The 25943-nt window shown below is 42.5% G+C and overlaps 1 protein-coding gene across 4 annotated transcripts in view; it reads left to right on the top strand.

The window, feature by feature from the left end:
• Nucleotides 1-66: 66 nt before the first annotated feature.
• HMGXB4 (HMG-box containing 4) overlaps nucleotides 67-25943 on the top strand; it is a 42385-nt gene continuing 16508 nt past the window's right edge. The window contains exons 1-6 of one of the 4 annotated variants that reach the window (XM_045292772.1): nucleotides 67-288; nucleotides 3462-3558; nucleotides 4215-4363; nucleotides 5210-5288; nucleotides 6059-7008; nucleotides 25641-25722. In XM_045292772.1, the coding sequence (XP_045148707.1) occupies nucleotides 3528-3558; nucleotides 4215-4363; nucleotides 5210-5288; nucleotides 6059-7008; nucleotides 25641-25722 (1291 nt within the window). In that variant the 5' untranslated portion in view covers nucleotides 67-288; nucleotides 3462-3527. Of the gene's footprint in view, nucleotides 289-683; nucleotides 886-2735; nucleotides 3559-4214; nucleotides 4364-5209; nucleotides 5289-5395; nucleotides 5511-6058; nucleotides 7009-25640; nucleotides 25723-25943 lie in introns of those variants that run through there. The other 3 variants (XM_045292766.1, XM_004700319.2, XM_045292776.1) reach the window with 3 other exon arrangements.

Here is a 25943-nt window from a genome sequence, read left to right as displayed (position 1 = left end):
CTCCAGCCCGATGCCCGAGCTGCTGGCTGGGGATAACCCCTCCCGGAAAGAATAAACTTCCAAAATAAAAATTTAAAACACACACACACACACACACCACAGAGTCCCGCAGAAAAGCCGCGGGCCAGGAGTGGACCAGGCTTGTCAATGTGTATTCCCGGCCCTGTGGGGATGTGAGTTGTCAGCCCACGTGTGCGGTGGCCCTGAGAAGATCCAGCCCCCCAGCCCAGGCTCCTCCGCTGCTGCTGCCCCGAGCTGGCCGGGACTGTGAGTGCTGCAGGTACAGAGGTAGGTCCTGCAGGAAAGGAATGGCAAGAATGCTGAGTTGGGTCCAAGACTGGAGCCGCGAGAAGACGTCACCTGTTCGAATCTAGAAGCAGCACACACCTTCAGCATCAATCAATCGGAAAGCCGGCAACCACCGGATGCGCACCTTCCCCTTTTGACCTGCGACCGGAGTCGTTCCCGGAAAGACTTGGGAGAAGAGACCGTGGAACCTGGGACAAAGCGCACCTCCGACTGGGCCCGAGTGTCTCTGGGCGGCTGACTTGGTTCCTTCTCCTTCAGCAGTCTTCATTCTGCACGAAGAAACAAAACGTGTTCTTCATAAGTGGGGCTTCGGTCACCTGAAAAGATCCCCTTCTCAAACTTTTTGCCCCCCACCCCTCTTCCTCCGGTATTTTATCATTTGTATCTTCCAAGCACCCTAGCTGAGGGATTTTAGCTTTTCCCAAAAGTGGCGATCCCCAGAGCCAGTTCCAAAAGACAAGTTGTACATTCCTCTACAAGTAGAAGAGCAGCCCCGCCTTTCCCTTTGCTTGTCCTGAAGGGGTTAAAAAAATCCTCCCAAGAGACGTGCCACAGTTTGCATATTCATACATAGAGGTATGAATATATATGTTTATAATGACATGTTTCCTACTTCCACTAACTGTTACATAATGAATTTAAGATTATGGAACCCGGGAAAATGGGTTTTAATGCCTGTTTTAGATTTGCCAACATCTAATGTAATGATGGCCTTTGTTTTTTCTCATTTGAAAATCAAACCTAAGAATTTTCATCTTCACTAACTGGATAGTCAGCTGCCAACCCTTGAGCCACAGATTTCTCCTGGGTCATGTTTGCGGCTTGGGAGGAGTATCAGGCACTAATCTGATCTTCCTTAACTGCCCTCAACTGCCTTTCTTCCATGCTGTTGCTTGAGATATCTTACCTTTCTTTCATGAGTCAGCAACCAAAGCTAGCCCCTGTGCTGCAATAATATCCTGAGTTTAGAGAATCTAGACATTAAGGGCCCATCGGCCTTCCCCAGCTGTGACTGATAGAGACCCTTGTATTTGGTTTTTCTTTTTCAAGCTCTTAGCTGCCCTGATTCTTCACTGAATTGACTTGCCTACAGGCCTCTCCCATTTTTCTACAGGGTTATTTAATCTCATCATTTATAAAGTCCTTTTCAGTTGATTTTCAAGAAAAATTAAACAGCGACGAACCTAATGCTAAACTGGCCTAATATTTCCCCCCACACACAACGTTTTCAATCCACTGGCTGTGTTTCAGAGCGCCTTTACTCATTTCTTCTCATCCTATTCTGAGTGTTCGATAGCTCCGCCCTGCCCTTCGGTGTTACCAAAGGGAAAGAAAGGCCTGGGCCCTACATGTAGAACTGCAATTTGTCATTGACAGATTGGTAGCCATATTTATGCTATTGAGTAAAAATTGCCCCTCCCCATTATTAGGTATTCTTGGCTAAAAATTATTTGTCATGAAAAGCATTAAGCTTCAAATTTTGCTATTTCTTGGCATTATTTGCATACAGAAATCAATGTGTTTTTTCTTAAAAATTCAAGATATTGGTGCCAATGAAAGGACATACAATTTCCAAATTATTGAGTATACAATCCTTTGACTTTCCTCCTTGCTCCGCCCTCTGCCCCACCCTCCACTCCCTTTTGAACAGTAGCACTTGGATGGATAGAAAGGAAAATCAGTAGTATCCATTGGGGAAAGTTGGATACTTAATGCTGGAATATGGGAAACTAGCTACAATATATCTTTCTACTTGAGGCCTGCCCATACATTTCTAGCTCCTTCATTTCCTCTGAAAGCTTCCCTTGAGCAAGGAATTTTCAGGTCTACCTTTAGACGATCCTGTTCCTCTGGTTTACTTCCGCTGTTGTTTTTTTTTTAACCAAGTCCATTCTTTATGTCACTGCTTAAGGAATGGATAACTGCTTTTTTTTTTTTTTTTTTTTTTTACTTATTCTTGTAAATCACTCTTCTAATCTTTGTTTTCCTCCTGTTTTCAATATAGGCCTCTCTGTGCCTGCTTTTTATCTGACTTGCACAAATAAGTCTTTTAAATTTGTTTCATTTAACTCAAGCAACTTTCCCTGCTTAATAGAATCCATACTTTGACACAAGTTTTACACTTCAGTACCATCCACACCTACCGCAAGGGATTAGTTATTCAAGCCCTGTTGAAGTGAGTCCTGCTATAATAATGAAGGTAAAATACAACATAAGCATGTGACCCATCAATCAGCTTCTAAACAGTTTCCTAGCTGGAAGAGAGCATCTTCAGTCTACTTTGTAAAACAATTTGAAGTTTATCTAAAAGATCATTCCTACAGGACTTGAGACATTACCTATCCATAAAGTATCACTTGTCATCTTCAAAGTAAGAATTGATATTTACCCAAGTGTAAAATAATAATTTTAACACATTTAATACTATATAGCATTAAAATCATAGTAATTCTTCCTAGTGAAAATCATAAAAAATTACCATGGACAAATAGCAAGTCTCCCATATTTTTACCTCATTCCCTGATTTTCATCTAATCAAAACTATATAAAAAGCTATCTGATAAGTGTTGTGAACTGCATAACCAACTAGTGTCAAAAGTTCACCTGCTTTTTTACTTGTGTGAATTGGAGCAAAGTCTTAGCCCCATAAAATACATGTGAGGGGGAAGAATGTTCTAAAGGTCATTCATACCCCTATAATGTTAACATGCCTATTTAAATGGAAATCTAATCTTGTAGTGTCACCATTCCACCCAGTATGATTTCATGGTCTGTTTTCTTCTGCAACCTGCATGCCTGTGCGTGCCTTGGGTAACCAGAGCGTCCAGTGTCTGTTTTTGCTCTGTCTCAGTGTAATCACTCTTGTTGGCATTTCAGGAACGCTCCATAGTTTCAAAGTGTTTTTACAGGGGAGGTATTTTATATACTTTCCCAAGCCCGACCCGTAACTCTTGGTTCAAATCTAAGCCTAGTGTGCTTCCTGAAGTCTCCTCCCCACTAGACTGACAAACAGAATGAGGAGGTGACAAGACACTCCTTTATTTCTTGCTGCCCTTCCAGTCGACCCTTGGATCACCACACATTCCACCTGGAAGGTTACTTCTCCACAGTGAATTCACATGACAGAAGGGTTTTCCTTCTTTGTTTCTCAGACCTGGTCCAGTAGACGGGAAGGAGCCGGGGCACAGTGACATTCTCAAAGGCCCTGCAGGACCGCCATGGCTTATGATGACTCCGTGAAGAAAGAAGGTATGACCCCTTAATCTGAGAAGCATTCCAAAGGGGGTATCCTCTGCAATCCTTGCAGCCCATGGACATAGTGACCAGGACTGGGCACCACAGCTTGGACTCCCAGGTGATGGTCCAGAGCGCTATTAATGATATTCGTCCTCCACGACACCCCCAGGCTGGGCCCATGGAAATGAAAAACAAGACAGGGGTTCCAGCCTGTGAGTCTGAAACAGCAGTCTAGCATATGGGGGTGATCCCCGGCAGCACTCTTGGTCCTTGCCAGCTCCAATGTGCAGGAATCTGAGGATAGGAATCACATATTGGACTCCTGCAGCACAGCGCAGCACATGAATCCTTATTCTTCCCAGCTTCACCTCTGCAAGTCCGTGGCCACCCGCCAAATCACAACTAAGAAACCATGTCTCTGAGGATGCACATTGGGCCTTGCATAGTGTGGAAGCATTGTTTCTTCAGGTTCGGTTCTTGTACCTGCACCCATCTCATCAAGAAATATATTCTTGTCCCCTTGGACCTAGCCTGTACTGCAGTGGACGTACTGGATCAGTGCTTTCCTTTAGAAATCAGGAACCGTGGCATTCGGTATGTGCATGCTGCTTTGATCCTTACTTAACTTGACTCTCATTTCTTTTCCCAAATGAACCCCCGCTCCTCAGATTGCTTTGACGGTGATCACAGCTTGGAGGACATAGGGCTGGCAGCTGGCCGGAGCCAGCGAGAAAAGAAACGTTCTTACAAAGATTTCCTAAGGGAAGAGGAAGAAATTGCTGCTCAGGTCAGGAATTCTTCCAAGAAGAAGCTAAAGGTAAGGCTCTGAACCTTTGACCTGGGGACGTTTTTAACCACGAAAGCTCATAGAAAGATGTGGTTGGAAAATAGTGGAGCTTTTTTTCTATGAACACTTTGAAGCTCTCTTGTATTTCTTCTTTTTTTAAAAAATAATTTTATTGGGAGCTTGTACAGCTCTTCTCAATCCATACGTGCATCCATTGTGTCAAGCACATTTGTACATATGCTGCCATCATTTTCAAAACATTTTCTTTCTGCTTGAGCCCTGGGTATCAGCTCATTTCCCCCACTCCCCCATCGTTCCTCCCTCATGAAACCTTGATAAATTAGTCTTACACTAACCAATGTCTCCCTTCACCCACTTTTCTGTTGTCTGTCCCCCTGGGAGGGGTTTATATGTAGATCATTGTTATCGGTCCCCTTTCTCCCCTCACCTTCCCCTTCCCCTCCTAGTATTGCTACTCATTATTGGTCCTGAGGGCCTCTTGTATTTCTTAATATGTGAAAAAGGAAATTTCTTTTTAAACCTTCTAAAAAATCAGATGTCACTGAATACACAGGGTTTTTTCCCTTACATTTTTTACATACATTTTATTGTTGCTTGTGTTTTGCAAGGCGCCTGGTGGTGTAACGGGCTGCTAAACTCAAGGTCAGCATTTTGCAACTCCAGCTTCTCAGGAGAAAGATGAGGCTGGCTTCTGCAATGAAAAGTTACGTTCTCGGAAACGCACAGGGGCGGTTCAGAATTGACTTCCTGGCACTGAGCGGAGTTATGGTTGACAAAGTTAAAAGTCAAAGCACAGCAGTCCCACTCGGCGTTCCCCTCCTCGTTTATTCAGCAAGTGTCCCTCTTTAATTTCAGGACAGTGACCTTTACTTCTTGGGGACGGACACGCACAAAAAGAAGCGGAAGCACTCCTCTGATGACTACTACTATGGAGGTAAGGATGGGAGAGGGCGACAGGTGGGAGCAACACATCACTGGCTCTTGGAGTCAGGGTAAGGGGAAGGGATCCAGATGTTGCTGACTCAGTGGCCTATTTAACAGGACAGTGGTTCTTGTTCTGAGTGCCGATAAACCTGTGTGAAGGAGGAGAGAGGTGGAGGGCTGGTATTTTGGAGGATTCAGCATAGAAGAACAGTCTTCAGTTGTGATACACCAGGTACCAGGTTCCTTATCCCCCTCCCAATATCCACTTATCTTATGCCCATTATCTAGCATTCCTTTACCATACATAGTCGTTGGGCCCTCTGGCCTACACCTGTGGGTTGCCTCTCCATCCAGTGTCTCTCCACTCATAAGCCAGTTGTCTCTGAGCTGTGATATGCACGTAGCTGAAGACCACCTTCGGCCAGAATGAAATTGTCCCAAGCACAGAAACAGTTGTAGCTCCGCTTGCAGTCTCGTCTAGATCGAAAGATCCCTTCCTCTTACAGTGATAGCCCACCCTTCTGGGCATCCTCTTCTTGGTAGCTTGGGAAGATTCAGTGAAAAGGAATAACTTTAGTGGTGAGGACTGTCCCCTGGAGATGAGGCAGGACCTGCCAAGACCAAGAATCACTTGAGCATCACGGACTGTTAAGGTGCCTCCCCTGACATCATTCCTGTTAGTCTTGTCCTCTTGTTAGTTGGGTGTTTCGGGTGAGAGCGCAAATGTGTTGCAAGTGGCTTCCTGCCATTATTGACATTGCTTGTCTTGCTTATTTCCAGACCATTCATCTTTGGAATCGTCACAGAAGAAAAAGAAAAAGCCCAGCCCACAGCCTGCTGATACAGCTATGGACCTGCTGAAGGCCATCACTTCCCCACTGGCCACAGGTGCCAAGCCTTCCAAAAAGACAGGGGAGAAGTCCTCTAGTTCTTCCAGCCATTCCGAAAGTAGAAAGGATCAGCACAGGAAGAAAGGAAGCGGAAGTAGTGGGGAGCTGCCCCTGGAGGATGGAGGTGCCCACAAATCAAAGAAAATGAAGCCGCTGTATGTGAACACAGAGACCCTGACCCTCCGGGAGCCTGATGGCTTAAAGATGAAGCTCATTCTCTCCCCAAAGGAGAAAGGCGGCAGCTCTGTCGAGGAGGAGCCCTTCCAGTGCCCCTCTCAGCAGGCCGCGGTGAAGAAGTCCTCGAAGAAGTCAGCTCGGGATGAGCAAGGTGCTCCACTCCTGGGACATGAGTTGCAGAGCTTCCTGAAATCGGCCCGGAAGAAGCACAAGTCATCCTCAGACCCACACTCGTCTCCTGGCCCGGAAGCATCCGAGGCCTCCCAGTTCCCAGAGCCCCACCATACGAACCTCGATCTGTCAGGGATTGAACCTATTCTAGTGGAATCGGACTCATCCTCAGGTGGGGAGCTAGAGGCTGGGGAGCTAGTAATAGACGACTCTTACCGGGAAATCAAGAAGAAGAAAAAGTCAAAGAAGAGCAAAAAGAAGAAGGACAAGGAAAAGCATAAAGAGAGGCGGCACTCCAAGTCCAAGAGAAGTTCAGGCCTTCCCATCCCAGCAGGGGGCGAGGTCCCCATGGCACCTGTCCCTCCTCCCAATGTCCCGTACAGTGGAACAGCTGCCCCTCCTCCGCCACTTCCTAGCCTCCACACAGACGGCCACAGTGAGAAGAAAAAGAAGAGAGAGGAGAAGGACAGAGAGAGAGAAAGGGGAGAGAAGGTAAAATTTAAACCTTTTTTAAAAGTGTGAGTAGGCTTGGAGTCAAACCTCCAAGGTGAACCATTGTAAGTAGGGCCGAGGAGGTGGGCAAGAGGCAAATGGAACCATATAGTATAAAATATTGCTATTCCTTCACTTCACCAAGGAAAGACTGAGGGATACCTTGACTTGCTCCGACTGGTACTTAGAATTCTTAGAAGGGCCAAGCCTAGTTTCTGTCTCTCAGCAATGCTGTCTTCCTGGGGCAGTTGAGACATAGGAGAAGGTGTTCTTTGAGGACATTTTGAGAAATTGGTTTTTAAAATTAGGCTTTATGACCAGTTAAGTTCAATGGAATAAGCTGAGGGCTTGCGCCTGGCATTGGGTACTTTTCCTGTGTTTTCTTTAGGGCCAAGCGTTTGTTCTTGCACCACGGAGTGCTTGCCAATCGTGCAGCCCAATGCTGAGCTTGGTGCCGAGAGAGGCACAAAGGAGCCGGTGGAGCTCCTGGCCTCAGCGACTTCACTGTCCGTTGGGGAGACGGGAATGAGAATTAACCACCTCTCTTTGATATCTGTCCTCCCACTTGAGGACCTGTCCAGCCGTTGTAATACATGGTATGACAACTGTGCCATTAAGGTTCCTATGAAAAAACAAAAAGCTTCACCCCTTATCAAGGTGTAATATGGTAGGCACTTTGGTAGAAATATGGTAATTCTGAATAGTAGAAGAAGGAAGCATTGATCATAGTTGTGCCACCCGAGGACAGCTCCTTCTTGTTCTGCAAAAGGAAACATCACATCATAGCTGAACAAAAAGCTAAGGAGAAAAGTAAGTCTAGAAGCCACTTGAGAGGAGGAATCTCATTGCTATCTGCAGTGGAGGTGCAAGACAGTTTCCCTGTGGCAAAGGATAACCGTTTAGAGAAGAGGGTGTGCGTGAGGGGATCCTATCAGGGAAAACAATGACTATACTTTCTGAGTTAAAAGTCAGTGCAGACATAGAGAACAAGACAGATTCTAGGTCAATTTTGATTCATATGTTTCTTTGAGCACTCTTTCCCTCGTATGTGTGATTTCTGTGTTTGCCCTACAGATTTCCGTACTAGTGGTATATGACAGTGCCATAGGTTAATCTTACGTTGCTGGAGGTGGGCAGGTAAAAGCAAGCCTTTTCAGCTGGGCCTTAAAAAGGAGGAAGGACTTGTGTGGGGGCCGGAGGGCACTTAAGGAATGGCAGTGTAAGCCACCTGAGCGCTCATGCAGTGTCTCAGACTAGTGGGGTTCCTAACTGCCTGGCGAACATTTCTGCGTAGATGTCTTTGGGCCCTCAAAGCGTGTGTCACTGTTGGAGCATGTCATTCAGAGCCCTAAGCCTGTCCCTCTTCATCTCCCATATTTCTGGTCAGCCTAAACTCAAAACCGTATGATTTTACTCAACTGTTTATTACAGAATTTTTCAGGCGCAAAGAAGAATTGTGCCCACGAACACCATATGCCCGCCATTGAGATTCCTTAACTTTTTGTTATATTTGCTTGACAGCCTCTACCCATCAGTTAACTTGCCTTAATTAATGCATCTCAAAGTACCGTACATACTCATGTATAAGCCGAGTTTTTTCAGCACATTTTTGATGCAGTTTTTGTGGTAAAATTAGGTGCCTCAGCTGATAATCAGGTCGGTTTATACTCAAGTATATACGGTAAGTTGTAGGTGCCATACACTCCATTTCTAAACACATCTGCGTGTATATCATTAACTAGAGCTCTTTTTTTTTTTTTTTAGAGGTTTTCTTTTTAATTTTTTACAAGTTTTTGTGTCAGTTTTCCAGTCTCAAGGTCACAGTACCACCCTGGTGGTGTGAATTGGCATCATACACATTTGCTATGCCAGTTTCTCAAGCTTAACTTTTCACCTCATGGCAGCCTTTCTTAGGCTGGAAGGGGGTGGGATTTTTTTTCTGGTTCCTATGTCCCATTTCGTGAACTCTCTCAGAATTATACAGGTAGGTCAGTCTCACCTTTCTTTATGTATAGCTCATACCCCAGAAGTAAAGCCCTCAGCCCCCTTCCTGTGTTAAGATATATTTATGGTCCCAGCTTCTCATTGATCTCCTTAGCGTTACCTTCCACTTAGTGTCCTCAGGTTTCTGGCACCTGAGGATTCCCTTTCCTTGGTTTCAGGGTTACTCGGGGATTAAAACGTTTTCTGTTTTTTTCTGGCATGCCTCTGTTTGAGATGAGACAGACGGTTGCCCATATCACTCAGGTCTATTTTGGTAACTGGAATATAGTCCTTAACCTAACAAAAAACAATAAACCACAGGCCTCACAACTGATTGGAGGATTTGGGCTATTCTTTCAATATTCTAGAAATAAATAAATTTGTAATAAACTAGTTCATGTTTGACATTAGAGACTTTGTGAAGGAACATGGTAGTAATGCCAAGAGGCAATATTCAGTTTGCCAGAAATACAGAAAATGTGTTGGTTTATGTGCTGTCGAGTCAATTCTGATTCATGCCTGTGTGGTGCAAATCATTTCCAGTAAGTTCATACTGAAAAGTACCATATATACTCATGTATACATTGAGTTTTTCGGCACATTTTTTTATGCAGTTTTTGTGATAAAATTAGGTGTCTCGGCTGATATTCAGGTTGGCTTATACGCGAGTATATACAGTACTTTGTTTTTTCAAAAGGAAATTTCTTTAAAGATGTATCTTTTAATTCTAGTGATTATGGCTATTGAAAGAACCCGGGTTCTGTAATCATTCTTACTAATATTAAAATCAGATTATTCAAAAATATAAAGCTCATACAAGAGGATAGAAGCTACATGGATACAGAGTTTTGTTGACCTTTCTAAAAGTCAAACAATCTGGCTAAGAATCACATTCTCAGGCCTACAGTGAGCTGAGGCTGGAGAGCCAGGTGGATAGGAGGCCTCCTCAGGTATTCTTCAAATTCTATGACCAGGATTATCAAAATAGAGTTGAGAAAAGTAGCTGATTTGGTAACAGGAAATAAGTTTAAGGGTGTGTGGGTGTGTGGGTGTGTGTTGTGTTGCGTTGCTTTGTTATATTTATTTAATTTTAGTCATTTATTGGTGGCTCATACAGCTTTTATCACAATCTATACATACACCATTGTGTCAAGCACATGTGTACATTTGTTGCCATCATCATTTTCAAAATATTTTCTTTCTACTTGAGCCCTTGGTATCAAGTCCTCATTTTTTTCCCTCCCTCCCTCATGAACCCTTGATAATTTATAAATTTTTCATGTCTTATACTGTGCGATGTCTCCCTTCACCCACTCTTCTGTTGTCCGTCCCCCTGGGAAGGGGTTATATGTAGATCATTGTGATTGGTTTCCATAAGTTTAGGTTTTGATGGACAAGTACCCTACAACCAGCATGGCTAAATGGGGTGACATCATTCATGAAAAAAGCAAAAAATCATTAAAAAGAGACAATTTTTAAATAAAACCAAAATAGATATCAGAAGAGACATAGAACCTTATTCTTAAACATGGAGTAGTTAAAGCAAATAGAAGAAATGATTTTTTAAAAGAAACCTCAAGATTTCAAAGGGCATCTCAAGAAGACAAAAGTAAAATATTATAATGAAATGTGCAAAGACTTGCAGTTAGAAAATCAAAGGAGAAAAAAATAAAAGAAAGTAAAAAAAGAAAAACACTGAGCATTTCTCAAGTTGAAAAAATTCAAGACTCTAGTTGCTATATTGAAGGATTCTGTGGACAAATTGTTGAACAACACATCAAAAGAAAATGGAAGGAATGCACTGTCACTCTACAAAAAAGAATTGGTCCACATTTAAGCATTTCAGGAGTAGTGTGTGATCAATAGCCCATGGTCTTAAGAAGTCCAAGCTGCACTTGACAAAAAAGAAGGAAAACTACTAGTTCAGATGTTTCAATAAAGTGGATACAGTACCAAAAGGACTCGCTCCTCACTTGTCTATGCCAAGAAAATGAGAAGACCGCAATCTGGCCGTAGCCTCGAAGAGATCCAGACTTGTGCCCATTCCAGAAAAAAGACGATCCAACAGAATGTGGAATTATCAAACACTAGCATTAATATTAAATGTAAATCAGTTTTCTGAAGATAACTTATAAACTGCTATAGTAGAGAATTTTCAGAAATTCAGGCCAGATTCGGAAGAACATGTGAAATGAGGAATATCATTGCTGATGTTAGATCCTGATTGAAATTAGGGAATACTGGAAGACATTTACTTGTGTTTTATTGACTATGTAAATACATTTGCCTGTGTAGATCAAATAAATTATAGACAACATTGGAAAAAATGAGAATTCCAGAACACTTAATTGCACTTATACAGAAACAGTACATAGACCAAGAGACCATTGTTAAAACAGAATGAACTGTGTGGCTTAAAATCAGGAAAAGTGTGTGTTTGCATACTTATTCAATCTGTATGCTGAGCAAAGAGTCCTAGAGGCTGGATCATATGAAGAAAAAGGTGGCATCAGGATTGGTGGAAGACTCATTAACATCTTGTGATATACAAATGACACAACTCTCCCTGCTGAAAACCAGGCAGACTCACAACACTAAGGATGGAAATCAAAGACTACGGCCTCTAGGAGGGATTATATCTCAACATAAAACAAATCCTCACACTAAGCAACGTCGAAATAGAGAAAAGATTAAAGTTGAAAAGGATTTCGTTTCATTCAAATGCACAATCCTCATGGAAGCAGTATTCAGGAAATCAAATGATGTACGTATTGTACTGGGCAAATCTGCTGCAAAAGATAGCTCTAATGTGTTATAAAGCTGGCCCTTTGAGGACTAAGGTAAGCCTGTTCCAAGCCATGGTGTTTTTAGTCTCCTCTTACGCAAGTGAAAGATAGACGTGAAGAAGGAAGGCTCCAGGACAATTGATGCCTTTGAATTGCTGTGTTGGAAAGGATATTGGATGTACCATGGGTTGTTCCAACAATGAGCCATCCTGTTCTGGCAAAGTGCAGTCAGAATGCTCCTTAAAAGGCAACGATGGCAAGACTTTATCTCGCTTACTTTGGACATGTTAGTAGTGGAGACCAGTCCCTGGAAGAGAGCATCATCATGGTAGAGGGTCACTGAAAAAGAGGAAGACCCTCAAGGAAATGGAGTGACATAGCAGTAGTTGTGAGGCTGGCACTGGACCAGGCATTGATTTGTTATATTGTACATAAACCAAAGGAAAACCTCACTGCCACTGAGTCAATGCTGACGCATAGCAACCTTTTAAAATAGCTTAGAACTGCCCCTGTGGGTTTCTGAGATTAGAACTCTTTACAAGACTAAAAGCTCCATCTCTTTCCTCTGAGGAGCCACTGGTGGTTTCGAACTGCTCACCTTGTGCTTATCAACCAACACGTAACCTTAGGGTCACTATAAATTGGAACAAACTCAATGGCACCTAAAAACAATAAGTGGTTAAATTAAGCATGTGGCCTGTGGAGCCAGACCACATAGGTTTAAATCCTGGGTCTGCCACTCCAAAGCTATGTGCTGTGGGACAAGTTGCATAACAACTCCATCCATAAGTTGAGAATAGTATTAGACGTCCCTCATAGGATTGTTAAAGATTAAATGAGGAAATGCATAGAAACATGCTTAGGGCTTCATTATGCCTAGGCTGTCTGGGTGCCACAGCAAAGGGAGATAGTGATAACGACATCTTTCAGGTACTCATGAACTACTAGCTGAAAGAAGTTCACAGTCTCAACATCTGTCACATTACATTTCTTTCAATCATGTCATGTCTCTGCAAAGCTCCGTTTTCTGATTGCTTACTTTGGACATGTTGTCAGGAACTGGTCTCCCTGGAGGAGGACATCATTCTTGGAAAGTGGAGAGGTAGCGTGAAAGAGGAAAGCCCTCGGCAAAATGGATTGACACAGTGGCTGCAACAGTGATCTCAGGCATAGGAACAACTCCGAGGATGGCTCAGGACTGGACATTTTTTCGTTCTGTTGTGTATAGGCTCCTATGAATCAGTGCCCACTCATAGCCACCAAGGAACCACGAATCAAAGTTCAAAAACTATTATGGGCACATTAGTGAGCTTCCAATAAATGTATAAATAACCTAGGTAGGGGTTTCCAGAGTGCAGGGGAAACAAGACCCAAAACTCAGCAGAGCAGTTGGAAATACAGTTAAAAATTGAGCATTGATTGCAATAAATGAAATATGTAGTGGACAGGAGAATCAAGCCCAGAGAAAACCCTTTTGGAACACTTGCGTTGGGGCACTGGAGATAGAAGAGGGGGTAGTGGTGTTGAAGAAACCAGAGAGAAATCAATATCCTAGACATGAGGGGACCATTTTGGAATAGACTGGTCTCGTGCTAGAGAGATCCAGGAGTCCATTTGTAGTGGAGACAGGTAGAATCCAGATTGCCCAGCGAGTTAGTGAAAGTGCGTGGTGTGGAAGTGAAAGCAGTAGGGTCTAGAAGCGCTTCTTGGTGCACCATTTCCACTAATAGGGAAATGACCACTTCCCTAGTGAAAGGTAACATTGTCAGTGTTAGGTTTTGGTTTGGGCTGGTTTGGTTTGAGCCCTGCTTTCTGAGGAGTAGGAAAAATCATCCCATTGAAGTGAAGGCATTTGGTTCTATGGAAGAGCCCAAGATAGTTCTACAAAAGCAGATCCACTTACACTCAAGAAATATCTGGCACGTTGCCATTCCAGAGGCATTGCCTTCAGTAACCTGTGCTTCTCATTTTATCTTAGCCCTAGGCTGGGCCAGGGAGACGAGACTGGTGATGAGTTCTGCCTAGCAAAACTGAAACTGAGCACCATCGATAAGTGGTAAAAGCTGGTAGTTAGCATTTGCTGCCTGCTCTCTGTGTATCAGGCATTTTAGCACATTATTATTCCTGATTATTGGTATGTTTTTGTTTTTAAGATAGCGCCTGGCCTTTGAGGAACCAAACTGCCATATCTCATCCCTTTGGAAAGCAGTTAAGAAAGGAAGCAGGGTCTCTCTGGAACAAAAAGAGGAATGGTATCAGATGAGTTCTCTCCAAGACCCCTGGGAAGGAAGGGAGGGACACTGGCTGCCAGACACCAGTTATTTGCTCTTTCAGTTTCTTTAGTCTTAAAATGAGAAAAATGGTACTCAGCCTACCACACTCACTGTACATGGAATCAAGTGAGATTGTGCAAATGAACACAAAAGTTGACCTCACCACACATTACGCTTGCACACTGTGTTACTCATTCAGCACATGTTTACCTGCAATCCTATATTGTGCAGGCGCTGGCCAAGTGCCGGGAGTACAAATATGAATAAGAGACAGGCTCTGCTCTCAAAGCATTCCAGGGCTAGTGTATTCACACACACACGCAGGTGCAAAGTGCTGAGGGAACGTGGAGCACAAGGGAAACCTGGAGTATGGGTGAGAAAACACCTAAATCAATTCATAATAGCTGGGCAGATATTACCAGGTAGACATGAAGAATGGGCATTTTAGTCAGTGGATAAAGTGTGTGCGCACACAAGCCGCATTCTTCAGAGCGTACGTATCCTGAGTCAGGAACACTGCGATTGTGGCTTCAGTGAAGCCAGCAGGAGGTTGGAAGAAGGCCAGCCCGCCTGCCAGGGGAGGGAGGGAGGGAGAGCTGACGAAGAATTCAGGGAACAGGACGGGTTGGGGCATTTTCATTGAGGGTAGTTCTAAATACCAATAACTAGCAGTCACTCTGTTTATAGATCTTTGTATGCTCCAGGTGCTGTTGTGTTTTATCTGCGGTAAACCTGAATATAACCCAGTGAGATATGGGTATTACCACCCCCATTTCACAGAAAGAAGTGAAATTAGCTGTTGTAGGACACATACCTGTTTAGAAGCAGAGCAAGAATTTAAACGTTGGTTGCAGAATTCTTGCACTTTCTGCCATTTAGGAAATGGTTTAGATTCTTATTTAGTGGTGGTATTTATGACAGCAGAAATTTAGGCAACATTTTAGAAAGATTTCCATTCAAAATGGGTAAAGTAAAAGCTTTGGTTTGAAGACCTGACTTACCTGGTACCACCCTCCCTGTCTATTAGCCAGTTTGGGTTTAGGGATCTCAGTCAGTCAATGCAGAAGTGTGGTATAATGCTTATGGTGATGATGATATTCTTTTTATATAGTTTTGTTGACATACACTTCATATATCATACAACTTAGTTGTTCAGCCGTATTAAGGAGATTTGTGCAAACATCACCACAATCCGCTTCAGAACATTTTGTTTGCATATGCAGTGTTGTTAGCTCTCCATTTCCCTTTATTTTCTTCCCCTGCCATTGCCCCTAGGCAGTTAACAATCCAGTTACTGTCTGTAGATCTACTTATCCTGGATTTCGTATACAGAAAATCATACAAACACAAACAGGAAGCAAACAAAAAAAACAATGACTAAACAAAACATAGAAAGAAAAGCCTTAATCAAAAAGAAAGCAGAATATTCAAAACTGAAACAACTTTAAAAGTAGGCCAAAGGGAAATCAAATGATAAAGTATTGCATTTTAACCTAAGTACATCTGCCATAATCGACTTTACAATGCTCTCTAATAGCAAGGATATTCTCATCCCTCAACTATGGTCAGAGGGGATTCACCAGAGGCTGAATCCTTGTGGGGATGCCGCCAGTAGATTTTGGGCTTCCACTGTCATCCTCTACCTGCAAACCCAAACGGAAGTGGTCACAATTTAAGCTCTAATAACTGTTCCTCTTTCAGATTTGGATGTTATTATTTACAATCTTTGAATTACTCGGGCTGGTGTGATTCTTCCGTGTAGACTTAGTTGATGCCCCACTTAGGTGGCTGCTTATTTTAAGACAAGCCTTTACATTCTAGACCAGTGGTTCTCAACCTTCCTAATGCCGCGACCCTTTAATACATGTTCCTCATGTTGTGTTGACCCCCAACTATAAAATTATTTTTCTTGCTACTACATAACTGTAATTTTGCTACTGTTATGAATCAGGCAACCCCTGTGAATCATTCGACACCCCCCCCAAAGGGGTCACGACCCACAGGTTGCGAACTGCTGCTCTAGATCTTATGCTTTCTGATCGGCATCGGGTGGCACCATCTGGTTTCTACACCACACTTTGCTTTCAACACACCCGTGTCTTCAGTGATCTCTTCATGAGAGTGAGCATTGAATAGGGTCATGTCATAGAAGGAATCCATTCCTACATCTATGGTGTATATGTGGGAAACTGAAAACCGGGAAGCAAGCATATCCACACATACTCTCAACATGGTATGTTAAGGAGTCTAGGAGGCCGGAATCCTTGGAGGGAAAACTTCATGTTCGCAAGTTGGAGATGGGTTCCAGTCACATTCTCCTAAAGAAAAGCCATTCCCCTCAAGGTCCCACCATAATAATGCCAAATGTAAGGTGCTGTTTGCAAATACATGGTCATTTACTGTACTCTTGAAGGTCAACTGCTTGAAGGCTATCTGCCTGAAGGTTGTCTGCCATCAAAAGCAATCAGACCCTACTGCCTGTCCCACCCTGAGGAGGGCCCACTCCCATCTGATAAGGATCATAGATTGTTTCCCTGGAGAAGAGCTCAAAGACAACTAAGGTCAAGCCAACTCAGAGGTGACCAGGGTTAGGCTTGACTCTGGAACTCACCCATCTTGTCACGGATGTACCTTCCTGTCACAAGTATGCCTCCAGGGCCTCCCCTTCCTATAGCGCACATACCTCCAGGTCGTTCCCTACTGTTACATGTATGTATGCCTCTAATTAATACAGCCCCTTCTGTTACCTATGTGCTTACTATGGTTTGCGTGCCTGAGATTGTATGAGCTCGTGAGAACACATTATGTGCTCTTTCTACTCAGACCCGGTTCCTGAAGCCACGGCAGAGGTGAGTCCTTGCATGCTTTATCTTGTCTGATGCCTCTTTAATGTACCCCTCGATTACACAACCACCCCCTTAGCCCCATTTGGTTGTAGGAGACTAGTCCCCCATATTTTTATGTGTCTGATTCACTTTAGAGACATCTTTATCATTTATGATAGCAAACATTGTAAATCATCCCGTTGGGGCACTAGTGATAGTGTCGTTAATTTAGCCAATGGTATAGAATTTAAAACACTGGAGAAAGTGTAATTGTATAATTATAGCCCCATTTCCCACCATTTGTCTCAGTTTGTCATACTGAGGTGGCTTGTGTAATGCTGGAAGCAATGTCACTGATATTTCAAATGCCAGCATTTGGGAAAAAAAGGAACACATGAAGATTGATATCCTAGGTATTAAGTGAGCTGAGCTGAGATGGACTGGTATTGGCCTTTCTTTTTTTTTTTTTTTGCATTGGCCATTTTGAGTCAGAAAATCATATGATTAACTATGCTGGGAATAACACAGTCAAAAGGAATAGCATGGCATTTGTTGTCAGAAAGGATCTTTGTAAATCCACCATTGAGTATAACGTTTTCTGTGCCAGTTTATACCTTCAAAGAAATTCTATCAATACAACTATTATTCAGATTTATGCACTAACCACAAAAGGTAGTGGTGAAATGGAAGAATTCTACGAATGGCTTCAGTCAGAAATTGATCACACATGCAATCAAAATGCATTGATAGTTATTGGTGATTGGAATGCAGAAGTTGGAAACAAGAGGAAGGAACGGTAGTTAGAAAATATGGACTCGGTGGGAGAAAGAAGCTGGGGAATTGCATGAAAAGGTTTTGCAAAACAATGACTTGTTAATAGCAAATACCTTTTTTTCAACTACACAACAGGCAAGTATACACGTGGACTTCCCCAGATGGAATACACAGAAATCAAATTGACTACATCTGTGGGAAGACACTATGAAGAAGCTCAATGTCAGCAGCTAAAACCAGACCAGGGGCTGCCTGGAACAGACCATCAGACATGCACATGTAAGTTCAGGATGAAGCTGAAGAAAATGAAAACAAGTCCACAGGAGCCGAAGTAAGACCTCTAGTCATTGCACCTGGATTTCCAGGAGCTCTCAACAACAGATTTGACTCATTGAATGCTAATGAGAGAAGACCTGATGGGTTATGGGAGGATATCAAAACCATCGTTTATAAAGAAAGCAAAAGGTAATTAAAAAGGAAAGAGAAAAGATCATAATGTATATTGGAAGAAACTCTGAAATTTGCTGTTAATCATAAAGTAGCTAAAGCAAATGGAAGAAAAGATGAAGTCTAGGAACTGAATACTAAATTTCAAAGGGCAGCTCGATGACAAAGCCAAATATAATGAAATGTGCAAACACCTGGAATTAGAAAATCAAAAGGGAAGAACATGGTTAGCATATCTGAAACTGAAACAACTCAAGAAAAATCCAAGTCTCGAATTGCAATGTTGAAGGATTCTATAGGCAAACTGTTGAATGATGCAGGAAACATCAAGAGAAGATGGAAGGATACAGAATCAGTGTATCAAAAAGAAACCCTCCACCATTTCAGGAGGTAGCATGAGTAAAAGCCAATGGTGCTGAAGGAAGAAGTTCAAGCTGCACTGAATGCATTAGCCAAAAACAAGGCTTCAAGAATTGACGGAATTTCGCCCATTGAAATGTTTCAGAAAGCTGAAGAAGCCCTGGAAGCACTCGCTCACCTATGCCAGGAAATTTGCAAGATAGCTGCCTGGCCAACTGACAGGAAGAGATTATATTTGTGCCCATTCCAAAGGAATGTGACCCAATAGAATGCTCAAAGTCTAGAATGATATCATTGATATCACACACAAGTAAAATTTTGCTGAAGATCATTCAACAATGGTTGTAACAATACATTGACAGGGAACTGCCAGCGGTCAAGGATGTATTCAGAAGAGGACATGGAACAAGGGATATCATTGCTGACGTCAGATGTATCTTGGCTCAAAAGCACAGAATACTTGAAAAATATTTACTTGTGTTTCATTGACTATGCAAAGGCATTCAACTCTGTGGGCCATAGTAAACTGGATAACCTTGGGAAGAATGTGAATTCCAGAACACATCTTTGTGCTTATGAGGAACTTGTACATGGATCAAGAGGCAGTTCTGTGAACAGAATTAGGGAATATGGTTTAAGATCAGGAAAGATGTGCATCAAGGTTGTATCCTCTCACCATACTTCTTCAATCTATATGCTGAGCAAATCATCAGAGAAGCTGAATTATATGAAGAGTATGGCATCAGGATTGGCAGAAAGCTTATTAATACCTGCGGTATGCAGATGACATAACCTTGCTTACTGAAAGAAGGATTTGAAGCACTAGTTGATGAAGATCAAAGATCGAAGCCTTCGGTATAGATTGCAACTCAATGTAAGGAAGACCAAAATTCTCACAACTGGACCAAGAGGTAACATTATGATAAAATGGAAAAAAGCTTGATGTTGTCAAGAATTTTGCCTTTCTTGGATCCACAATCAATGCTCATGGAAGCAGCAGTCAGAGATCAAAAGACATATTGCATTAGCTAACTCTGCTGCACAAAACCTCTTTAGAGTATTGGAAAGCAAGGATGTTACTTTGAGGACTAAGGTGCACCTGATCCAAGCTATGTTAGTCTCCAGTGCATCATATGACTGTGAAAGTTGGACGTTGATTAAGGAAGAGTGAAGAAGAGTATATGCATTTGAATTGTGGGGCTGGAGAAGAAGTTGAAAGTGCCCCGGACTGCTAAATGGACAAACCCCGGTACTAGAAGAAGTAAGGCCAGAGTGATCCTTAGAGGCACAGATGGCAAGACTTCATCTTACATACTTTGGACATTTTGTCAGGGGAGACCAGTCCCTGGAGAAAGATGTCATGTTTGGTCAAGTGCAGGGCCAGCAAAAAAGAGGGAGGTCCTCAAAAGTGGCTGCATCAGTGGTCTCAGGCTTAGGTGCAGGACCATGCAGTATTTCATTCTATTGTGCTTAGAGTCAATATGCTAGCGGGCCGACTCCATACTTCAGTCAGCAATACATGAAACGTTGACTGGAACTAATTAAACTCTTAAGTGACTGGACACTATTTACACAGATTATGCATGTTATAAGAAAGCAAAAGCCACATTAAAATAGTCCGTATATATTCAAGTATAAGCCGACCTGAATATCAACTGTGGCACCTAATTTTACCACAAACACTGCATAAAATGCTGAAAAACTCAGCTTACATTCAAATTCATTATACCATTTGAATGTAAGCCGGAAGTCAAGCTGCCTGAGCCCTAATGCTGGCTTGTCCAATTCCCTGTTGTGTGACTCTGGGCCTCAGTATCCTCGTCTCTAAAACGCCAGTCGTGATAGGAACTTAGCTCATAGCATTTATTATAAGGCTTAAGTGTGTTTCTATAGGTACAGGTCTCACAACAGCCCCCCCTCCCCCGCCCACAGTATTAGCATCACTTGTGCTAGGGTATTCTTGTTAACATCCTCTCTATTGGGCCATGGAAAGAAGGAGTTGAGGGTCCTGTCAGCTGCAGAAGAAGCCAAGCTTTACTTTTAAGATTCACAAACTATTCTGTCTTTACTCCCCTGATGTTTTATCCTTTAAAGCAGTCTAGGGGTGGTCTTGAAAGAAGGTTTTCATCAGGTTCTCGAATAGCTTTGTGCCCCCAGAAACTTTAAGCATGGCTGTTTCATAAAGAGCATGAAGGGTCACATTGAAAGGTCTGTGTTGTGGCACATCTCAGGAAACGTGCAAAAGGAGGCCCATACCTGTAAAATTGTAGCATTTGACTCACAGTCTATAAGTGGACTTTTAAGTAATCTGCTACTCATTATAAAGTTTTCAAAACGCACTTATCAAATATATGGGTAGAATCCATATTATTCCATATGTAACCACTGGGTTTCTTGCCTGAGAAATTCTAGAGTGAAATCTAGCTGTGCTGGACTGAGAATCTAGTGGCTGTTTAAGTGAGATGCCTTGAGGGATTTTCAAGGGAAATTCTATTTACAGTTTCATCTCACCTGCTGACTGGTAGAACTTAACCACCCAACAACTCCATTCTCTGGATCTGGAACTCGGGATTTCAAACTTGGGGGTTGAAATTTTTCCACAGTATTGACACTTTTTAAATGAATGAGCAGTGGATAGTCTCTCTCACTCTCTCAAAAACATTTCTGCATGATTTCAAATGCAAGGCCAGTAATTGGTTTTTGAGGCCGCAACTTTCTATCTTGAAAAATACAGAGGGACTAGAAGGGAGTTCAGATTTGTTCCTATGACAGATGATCACAGTGAAAACCAGTGTCCGTTTACTGTCCCTCACTGGGGTAGGTCAGCAGTCTGGGTAGGACGCTGCTCAGTGTTTCTCTAGACTGAACTCGTGGCATCCACTAGCCCGGGTTCTCATCCAAGGGGTGGGCCGCCTCCAGGCTCACAGGGTAATTGTCAGCTTTCAGTTCTGTGTGGTTGTAGAACTCACACCCTTTTTTGTTCAGGGACAACAGTGAGTGTCTATTGTTGCTTGATTCTTTTAAGGGCTAACCTTAGTCACACCCACTCAGGATAATCTCACTTTAATTCTGACTGGGATTCAATTTATTAGGAGTATTTTAGGCAAAGGGAAGAAGATGTGGCCACAGTCCCAACAGGGAGAGGGGCAGAGGTGATAGAGAAGTAGGTAGGGCCCACAGACTGGGTCTGCATCCTAGAAGCAATTCAGGTATTTGAAGAAGCAGAAGCCCAGTATCAGAGTGGCATGTCAGGAGGGAAGCAGGAGTTCCGCTGTGGTGCAGCAGGGTGATCAGAGGTATATCTGGGGTCAAAGGGTTAGAATCCCAACCCTGCTCTCTTACTAGTTCCACCCAGTACTTCATTTCCTTGAGCCTTTGTTTCCTTGTAGGCCACTTAACTCAGAGGTATGAAAGAATCAATAGGGGTCGGCCCTGCATTAGTTACCTAATCCTATTATTTCTGTTGTGGGCAGACTCCCATGATGGTCCCTCTGACCCCAGTTCGTGGCATACTTATCCTGTGTATGCACTCCTCTTCACGATGGGCTCTCACTTCCATGATGATGCTACATATATGGCACAAGGGATTTGGCAGTTGTAATTAAGTTTCTTAATAAATTGAATCCTAGTTGGAATTAAAGTGAGATTATCCTGAGTGGGTGTGACTAAAGTTAGCCCTTAAAAGAATCAAGCAACAATAGACACTGTTGTCCCTGAACAAAAAAGGGTGTGAGTTCTACAACCACACAGAACTGAAAGCTGACAATTACCCTGTGAGCCTGGAGGCGGCCCCACCCCTTGGATGAGAACCCGGGCTGGTGGATGCCACACAGTTGAATAAAGTCCTGTATAAGCTGTAGGGAAATCCCTTTCTCCAGTATAAATTTGAATCTAGCATTCATATATTGTCCAAGAGTTGTGATTTCAATACTTTGAAAGATTTAATAACTTGGTTGGATTGGTTTAATTTTTTGGTTATGAGAATTTAATAACTTAAAAATTGTGCTAAATGTATAACAAAACATTTGCCATTTCAGCAATAAAATTTCATTTTTTTAATTTTATATTACAACTGTAAAGACAACCTTGTAAATAGTGAGCATTATCCTTCATAGTATATAGTGTTTGAGAAAGCGTTGTTAAACTCCTTGCAAAGTTATAGCCAGTGGGCAGTGAAATTTTTCACACATATATCCTACCCCAGTATTTAGTAGTATGATTGGCTCTGCAGTTGAGAGTTTGCAGCCTTCTACAAAGAATTCTTTCATTGTATACTTTATTAAATCAACCTATGGAGAACCATTTTTAAAAGAGGGGAATGCAATTTTGATGCTAAGTTTTTAACAAACACACCACATTGTTTATATCCAATTGCTTTCTCGTTCAAGGAAGACACCTTGGAGCTGTTTAAGGAACAAATTATGTCAGAATTCCTTCTGGAATTAAACTAGAGCCCCATACAAGTTTTTTTATCATCATCAGCCTCTGTGAATCTTGGTCCTTTGAAGATCAGTTTTTTAATGGAAGCAACTAAAAGACAAAAAGAAAGAAGTTAGGTGAACTAAGTGGTGAGATCAGACTGGTTTAAAACAATGTGCAGCTCTCACGTCAGGGACAAGACTGCATTTGTGGGCTATAGGATGGGTCATGAAATCTTACTCTGAAGGCAAACAAAGGGCAGAGTAACATTTTTTTTTTCTTTTTTAAAAAATCATTTTATTAGGGGCTCATACAACTCTTATCACAATCCATACATACATCAATTGTGTAAAGCACATTTGTAAATTCATTTCCCTCATCATTCTCAAATCATTTCCTCTCCACTTAAGCCCCTGGCATTAGGTCCTCATTTTTTTTTTTTCCTTCTCTTTTTTAACATTTTATTAGGGCAGAGTAACATTTTTGCGCACGATTTATTGTTGGATTCTATGGGTTAGGATTTTGTTGAGAATTTTTCCATCTGTTCATGAGTGCTGTTGGTCTGTAGTTTCCTTTTTTGTTTGTCTAGTTTTGAACATTTTCTGCTTTCTTTTCTATTGAATTTTTAATTATTTTATTCGGGGTTCATACAACTTATCACAATCCATACATACATCAATTGTATAAAGCACATTTGTACATTCCTTGCCCTCATCATTCTCAAAACATTTGCTCTCCACTTAAACCCATTGCATCAACTCCTCATTTTTTCTCCTCCCTCCCCGCTCCCCACTCCATCATGAACCCTTGATAATTTATAAATTATTATTTTGTCATATCTTGCCCTGTCCGACGTCTCCCTTCACCCACTTTTCTGTTGTCCCTCCCCCAGGGAGGAGGTCACATGTAGATCCTTGGAATCGGTTTCCCCTTTCCAATCCATCCTCCCGCTACCCTCCCAGTATCGCCACTCGCACCACTGGTCATGAAGGGATCATCCACCCTGCATTCTCTGTACTTCCAGTTCCTATCTGTACCAGTGTACATCCTCTGTGCTAGCCAGACTTGCAAGGTAGAATTGGGAATCATGATACTGGGGGGGTGGGGGATGCCTTTAGGAACTAGAGGAAAGTTGTATTTTTCATTATTGCTACATCGCACACAGACTAGCTCGTCTCCTCCCCGAAACCCTTCTGTAAGGGGATGTCCAGTGGGCTACAAGTGGGCTTTGGGTCTCCACTTCGCACTCCCCCCCTCATTCACTATGGTAAGATTTTTTGTTCTGATGATGCCTGATACCTGATCCTTTCGACACCCCATGATCCCACTGGCTGGTATGCTTCTTCCATGTGGACTTTGTTGCTTCTGAGCTAGATGACTGCTTATTTTCCTTCAAGCCTTTAAGACCCCAGACGTTATATCTTTTGATAGCCGGGCACCATCAGCTTTCTTCGCCACATTTGCTTATGCACCCATTTGTCTTCAATGTAGTTTCCTTTTATAGTGAGATGGCAGCTTGGATTTAGTGTCAGGGTTCTGCTCGTAAGTGCCCGGTAAGTTTCAAAGTGGCAAATACTGACATCATAAGAACTACAGGGCCAGAGAAGAGTCACTTTGGAAGGGGCCAAAAGACTAGTGGTCATATTTTGATGCTCCCAGATAAATTTTGAAGGAAAACCTTACAGAACAAAAATTCTCATTTTATCAGATACAGATTATAAAATGATAACACTTTTCTTTGTTCAATAGTAACTTTTTCTAGAAGAAAGCAACATATTTTCCCTTGTGGCCCTGTGCAAGCCTAGCACGCGCACTGCACAGCCCGATGGGAGCTGCGCTGGTGCCGTCACTGGCTGAGGTGTCAGACCCTCGGCTGCCTGTTCTTCACAGTTTCTCTTTCTCATCAGCAAAAGGAGAGGCTTAGACAGAGGCTACCTAATGCACCTTTCTGGGCAGGAAAACTGACTCCCCACCCAGTCTGGGGATACTTTGTAAAATGGGATACATCCCCCTCATTGAACTGACCTAAAGAACATATTTTTGTTTCTCAAAAGTTGGCCTTTGCTTTTGGAATGTGTCGAAACACAGTGAAAAACAAACCTGTTTTAAGTCATACTGACCAAGCAGTTTAAGGTTAAAATAGAAGAGGTTCTTCTTGAATTGACTACCAGAAAGTATCCTCAGTTATTTATGTACTTCCCATCTTGAGCCAAAGAACATGAATTAATGATAAGCTGCAAGTAGCAGCCAAAGAGGGTCGGAGAAGTGACAAGATTAGAAATCAAATCCAGGAGACAAAGGAGCGCGGCTTTGGCTCCTGACTTTCTGGCAGCAACATTTAAGGGGAAGTACCAGTTTTACGGCTCTCACTGGTTTCCTATTTTGAAAAGTGAGAAGAGTAGGTGTGCCTGGGTGAGGCAAAGATCTTAGTGTATGTAGGCAGAATGTGTGCTGTACCACCAGGATGACCAGCTCATCCATCACTTGACAACTAATACTCATGTGGCTGCAACAACCTGAGAAATCCAAAAAGAATTTAGCGTAGGGTTTTTGCCTTCTAGAAGTAAAGTGGACATTCGTCTCTTGAGTGATAAATAATGTGCGTTAGGAATTGGTTCCCTGTTTAAGAAAGCTACTCAGTGGTTTGGAATTCTTGTCCTTGATGAAAAAGTATTGGAATCCTTAATTTTATCACTAAAGATCCGGGTTGCTAAACAGGTGTTCTCATTATCTTTTACTGTTTTCTATTTTCTTCCTGACACTAGCCAAAGAAGAAGAACATGTCTGCCTACCAGGTGTTTTGCAAAGAATATCGAGTAACCATTGTTGCCGATCATCCAGGTATAGGTAAGGACACTTCCAACTTATTTTTCTTTCCCTCAGCAGTGTATATGTAACAAGGAAGCAGATGGATGTTGGACTTCTGCCTAAATCTTGCCTCAGTACGAGAATGGTTTGTACTAATAATGTGGCATTGTATATTACCTCCTGACACAATCGCTGAAGACAAAATGAGTACATAAGAAAATGTGAAGAAAGCTGATGGTGCCCACTATCAAAAGGTATAG

The sequence above is a fragment of the Echinops telfairi genome, unplaced genomic scaffold, assembly GCF_000313985.2.
Source record: "Echinops telfairi isolate 266 unplaced genomic scaffold, ASM31398v2 ScPeMD7_2;HRSCAF=8, whole genome shotgun sequence".
Taxonomy (NCBI): domain Eukaryota; kingdom Metazoa; phylum Chordata; class Mammalia; order Afrosoricida; family Tenrecidae; genus Echinops; species Echinops telfairi.
Note: the sequence above shows the minus strand (reverse complement) of the source record. Positions and strands in the feature narration are given on the sequence as shown.